Source organism: Rutidosis leptorrhynchoides, chromosome 7 (assembly GCF_046630445.1).
Source record: "Rutidosis leptorrhynchoides isolate AG116_Rl617_1_P2 chromosome 7, CSIRO_AGI_Rlap_v1, whole genome shotgun sequence".
Taxonomy (NCBI): domain Eukaryota; kingdom Viridiplantae; phylum Streptophyta; class Magnoliopsida; order Asterales; family Asteraceae; genus Rutidosis; species Rutidosis leptorrhynchoides.
This window is the reverse complement of record NC_092339.1, coordinates 264,007,235-264,012,584: the sequence shown is the minus strand read 5'-3', so window position 1 is coordinate 264,012,584 and position 5,350 is coordinate 264,007,235. Positions and strand designations below refer to the sequence as shown.

The 5,350-nt window shown below is 31.8% G+C and overlaps 1 protein-coding gene across 3 annotated transcripts; it reads left to right on the top strand.

Moving 5' to 3' along the window:
- Window positions 1–1,273: 1,273 nt before the first annotated feature.
- Window positions 1,274–5,065, top strand: LOC139858368 (E3 ubiquitin-protein ligase At3g02290-like). 3 transcript variants are annotated; one of them, XM_071847216.1, is made up of 5 exons: window positions 1,274–1,469; window positions 1,841–2,020; window positions 3,525–3,834; window positions 4,368–4,477; window positions 4,575–5,065. In XM_071847216.1, the coding sequence occupies exons 2-5, from the start codon at window positions 1,868–1,870 to the stop codon at window positions 4,680–4,682; spliced, it is 681 nt and encodes a 226-aa protein (XP_071703317.1). In that variant the 5' UTR covers window positions 1,274–1,469; window positions 1,841–1,867; the 3' UTR covers window positions 4,683–5,065. The 3 variants fall into 3 exon arrangements, with proteins under 3 accessions (XP_071703317.1, XP_071703318.1, XP_071703319.1); XM_071847218.1 differs by having other exon boundaries at window positions 1,299–1,469; window positions 4,734–5,065; XM_071847217.1 differs by having other exon boundaries at window positions 1,293–1,469; window positions 4,368–5,065.
- The last annotated feature ends 285 nt before the right edge of the window (window positions 5,066–5,350 follow it).

The window sequence follows — 5,350 nt, the reverse complement described above, 5'->3', positions numbered from 1 at the left end:
TGGCAGGTTCAATGTAACATGTCGTAACTGCAATACCACTAAATCAAAAGTAGCAACGTCCTAGCAGCAGCAACGCGCAGCCGGGCTTTCAACTAGTTCAATTCAATTTACAATTAGTATTAGTATTAGTAATACTTACTCGTAGTAATTACCATTACCATATTAACTATCAGACAAAATCCATGAATAGTACTAAGGGCATTTTTGTCTTTTCACCTTTCTTTTATTTTCCAAAAAAAACCCGACACTTTTTTAAAAATTAAAATCGACCCCCCAAACAGGGGGTAAAGTGTTAAATACCTATTTTCATAAAAAATCTTAAATAAACTTCACCTAAACATTCAACGGGTCATATCTTCTCGCTCGCAACGAGTTAAATTTTCCCGGTACCATCGTTAAACTCGAAATAATTTTAGGAACACAAAGTCACTAACTATGCGCAAAACAGACGTTTTTTAAAAAATGCTAAATATTTGAGAAACTTTTCATACACGTTGATTTTGCGTTAAATTTTTAAAAGTTGACAATTCCATAGCGAAACGAAGAGATGCACATGTACTGTTAATTTAAAATAACATTTAAAACTTTCACGGATTATTCCTTTTAGTTCGACTCGAGTTGCGCTTCAACGACATCATCGTTAGCCACGAAATAATTTTACAAACTAAACGCAATAAAATACATTGAAAAACGAACCCCCGGCGCGAAGCGAGGGTTCGTAAACTAGTTATAACTATAAGAACTTGTGGCTGTGGTGTAGTGAACTAACGCATTCTTCTCACAGGAGAGATGCGGATTCGAATCGTTGCACACACAATTAATTTCCAAGTTCACCCCTTACATTAGTGGGATGTCTGGGTTGAGATCACCAATTTAAATCTTTTTGTGAGAGAAGGTGTCTCATTAAAATAAGTCTGGCTGGGAGGTTTTACTGGATCCGTACACGAACCTCATGGATGTGTTCTCGGGTACCGTCGATTGAGTTCGGGTTTCCGCCCGAACGTGTGTGTTACGTGCAAATGATGAGTGTCGTTGAAATAAATGATCCGCTGATGTAAAAATAAAATCGTTGTTAAAAAAAATTATAACTATAATATCATATCAAATATCAAATTTAATACAGTATTAAAATTAAACGTTAATTTTTAATGAAAATTAATAAATAAGTGGAAAATCAATCGTCATTCAGCGAATGAGAGCTAAAATCCCCTAAATTTCCGTTGAAACACAACATTGCCCTATTCCGTATAGAGAAGAATAACAAGGTCGCTTTCAGTCCAACGTTGAAGCCAATTCCCCCTTTATTTCAGCAACCATGTTTCCCTTTCACTTTAATGACCACTGTTGTTGTATTATATAAATATAATTCCCCCTCTTTTTATCTATCTACACCTTATTATAGATTATAGATAATCCCTTCAATCTTTTTATATTTCTTATCGCCCACTTTACTTATTTCAAACAAACAGGTAACAACAATTTACAATCTTTACAATTATTTCAATTTTTCTGCTAAATCTTGTAACTTTCTATCTGGGATCTTGTTTTTGTTTATGGGTTTCTTCCGTTGACTGTTAAATTTCATGTTTTTATGTTACTTTTTTTTTATCATCAATCATAATTTTGTGTTTCTTTTGATAAACCCTAATGATACTATCATTTGATTATGTGTGTTTTGTCTATGTTATTTATTTATCTGCTTCTTGTATACTGATTAGGACTTGGATACTTAAATGACAGTTAATTGATGTATGATAATGTTAATTTTTGGTAAAGTTTGTATTTTTAAAGAAAGTTGAGTTTTTGTTAATGGGAATTCAATTTGAATTATGCCTTGTAGAGTTGGAAAGTGATCATAGTTTGCAAAATGGGATCTTTGTGTTCTTGTTTTCGTGCTTCGGAACCTGATGAAGAAAGTGTAGATTCGGATGATCAAGAACAAGTTCAAGACTCTAGTGGTATCGTTAATAGAAATGTGCAGGATAATTTCGCTTCGTTTCTACACAATTTGACTAATAAGGTTAGTTTTTGGAATCTAGCTTCTTTAAACATTTAATGGTTTTAATTCTGCTATATGATTGGAAATTAACTGTAATTGTGTATTCCCTTGTATAAATTTTGAGAGAATTCGGCTGCCTAGAATATCACAATAATTGTGATTTTTTATGATAATTTGTTTCATCTCGTTAATGTAGGTTTAGCCATTGTTATAACTGTGTTTGAATTTGTATGTTACCGATATGTAATATGAGGATTTTGTTGATTTTGTTTGTGAAATGTGGTCAAATTAGAATGTCATTCTTGAACTAATGTTCATAGGATCTTGAAATCTTTCTACTAGGTCCCGGTTACTATATATGCGTCTTTCTTTTACGGTATAACTCATTGATGGTTATGTGGTAAGATAATTGATAATTGATACAGCTGGTGCTAAAGATCAGATAAGAATTAATAATTAATATAAAATAATTATTAATATGTAATTTTGAATTCTTTTGTTTATGTCGTCGTGTAAGTGAATTTTGATAAATTTGGATGTGGAATTGTGATATTGCTAATACAATAGTAGTTTGAGACTTCTGATGTAATGTGTCTCTTTAGTGCCATCCAAAGAGATAATTTTGACATCTCATGTAATTTGACTAATAAGATAATGTGTCTCATATAAGATATATTAAATTTTATCTTTCTTTTTTTTTTTCATGGGCAAAATAAACAAAATGATAACCAAACTTTCATCTGTTTTTGAGTTGCATAGTTGGATGCAAAGCTCTATCTTCATATAGTTAAGCTATTACAGTCAATAAACATTAACCTTTAACTCCGAGGCTCTGACTAATAAAGTGCCCAATAATTTGTGTTTGGTACTTTGGTCCACAAGCTTTATAACTGTTTTATAACATAATGTTTAATTAAGCGATTTTAATCTTGGTTGATAGCTTGCTAATTTAGATTAGAATTTAACGAAGATGATATCTTCTATATTAGGCATGGAAACGTAAAAACAAGAAAGCTCCAATTATTTATATTTTCTTACGTTTTATGGATTTTTAAGATTGTTATTAAATCATGTATACATTTCATTTAGAAGTTTGTAATCTGTAGCACTTGGACATATTTTAGCCTTTATAAGCTTTCAAATATATCTCTTGGTTAAAAAATTCAAATAATATTCAGTTGCATTATTCATCCCCATACCGAATAGGGGCATTCCAACCCATTTCGTTCTCAGCCTTCATTTAATTTTTCTTATCTTTTGGATATTTGATATTTAATATCATCATTTCAATAGTCTCAATTATTATATGTGGCATGGCTGTTCGTTGTGATTTAAACCAAATGCCGAAATTACCCTTTCAAAATACAACGGGTATATTCATGATTTTTAAACAAAAGTAATCTTTTAACCATACATTGCACAATTTCTTCCGTGTATTAATGAAATCCAGGGCATATATATAATGTTTAAACAGTTTGAGAACCGTACTTTTAGGGATTTATTTTTCGATTGTGTATTTCGATAGTGTGAAGCAGTTTTAGGAAGAGGAGGAAATGAAACTGTGCAATGGTCTTATCAAGGTCCAAGTTCTTCACAAACCGCAATAGCGCAAATCGGCTCGTCTGGATCTAGTAGTAGCAGTGACAGTGTTATATCGTTCATGAGGTATGGAAAAGGGTCAAACCGTTCACGAGTTGAACCTGAACCAGTTTGTGAAGATGGTCTAATAAAATCTAATTCGGAGGTCCCTTTAATGGCTGCACTGGAAAAGATCAAAAGTAGTATCAATACAATATCGCAAGATGATGAGGATGTTTGTCCTATATGTCTTGAAGGTAAGAAAATGGGTGTGTTGGGTAATAGGTACAAAAAGGTTCGGGTCAAAACAGGTCCGATCTAGTTGACCAAAAGCACTTTTGCATGTATACTTTATTTTCGTTTATTTTACAAGCGCGTGACTGAAGTATGTTAAGTAATGGATTTCTTTAATATCAGACGAAAATTTTGAATTAAATTGAGTAGGTTAATTTTAAAGATTACACTTTAATGTATTTCTGCCGGTTTGGCCTGTTTGATCCGTTTGACCTGTATTATAATCAGCTAAATTCTCTTTATTGCCCATTTAGCGCGTTAGAGTTAAAAACATAACCTTATTTGACCCATTCATTAGTAAATGGTTTGAAATTACCACCACTAAATTGAGCTGGCTCTTTGATATGTGGGTTTTATCTTTTTTTTTTTGTGCAAGACAAGTAAATTTTATAAAGACAAGCAACTTTTAGTGGTGGTTTGAAATTACCACCACTAAATTGAGTTGGATGATTGATAGGTGGGTTGACTTTTTGATTGAGAACTTTATTTATTGCAGAATATACGATTGAAAATCCTCGGATTATTACCAAATGCTTTCATCATTATCACCTTGGTTGCATCTATGAATGGAATGAAAGAAGTGAAACTTGCCCGTTTTGTTCGAAGGTAATAACTTCCATCTTTTGTATACATTGACTTTTAATAGTCAAATAATTAACTTTATGATCTAAGTTGACCATATTTTTGTTCTTTTGAAGTTTAGTACTCATCTTTTTATGTGTTGCCACATATCATGCAAATCCACCAAATTGAACATCTGAATTCTGAAGGTCACTTGTTTGACCATAAAGTCAACGGTAACAGTACATGATTTATAATTGATGTACTCATCTTTTGAAGTTTAATACTCATCTTTTTGTAGTTGATGGTTTTTGAGGAGATGAATTGATCCCGATGCCCCTTTTGAGTTCACCGTAAATGGCTTCATCTGTAAAAAAAGCTAATGGCAGAAAAATGATCAAGGAAAGTGTTTTTGATGATGACAACGTTGCACATACAAACAAGTTTAATTCATGGGAAATATGGTATAAGACAAATATTGATAAGCACACTTTTTTAGCTTGTTAAATTTTATTCCAGTTTTCGTCGTATGGTTATGATTGGTTTGATGACTTTGATCTAATTGATATCTGACCTGTAGATAAAAAGTTCATGCTGTGATTTGTTTCTTTGTATATATGGGAGTTGAAACGTTTATCTGCATTCTTATTTATGAAAGTTATTTCTTGAAAATTATTTCTCAAGACATCTATCTATATTCTATACTATCTATTAAAATGCTAAAAATGATAATGTCATCTTAAACAAATTTAACCCTTTTTTATAAGGGTTAAAGCTACAAATAAGCTATATACTTTTTCAAATGTCTCGATGTCGACATACCCATTTGCGTCTCACTGTCGGTTACATACTTTCAAAAAGTGTACCAATATAAGCCACTATACTTTTTTTATCTGCAACGAAAACAATTGGTGATGT

Bases quoted from the DNA above. Each gene is read 5' to 3' on its own strand.
- LOC139858368 (XM_071847216.1), top strand. From the start codon at position 1,868: ATGGGATCTTTGTGTTCTTGTTTTCGTGCTTCGGAACCTGATGAAGAA. The intron at 3,835-4,367 runs GTAAGAAAATGG...TATTTATTGCAG, and splicing joins TTGTCCTATATGTCTTGAAG to AATATACGATTGAAAATCCT. The intron at 4,478-4,574 runs GTAATAACTTCC...TTTGAAGTTTAG, and splicing joins CTTGCCCGTTTTGTTCGAAG to TACTCATCTTTTTATGTGTT.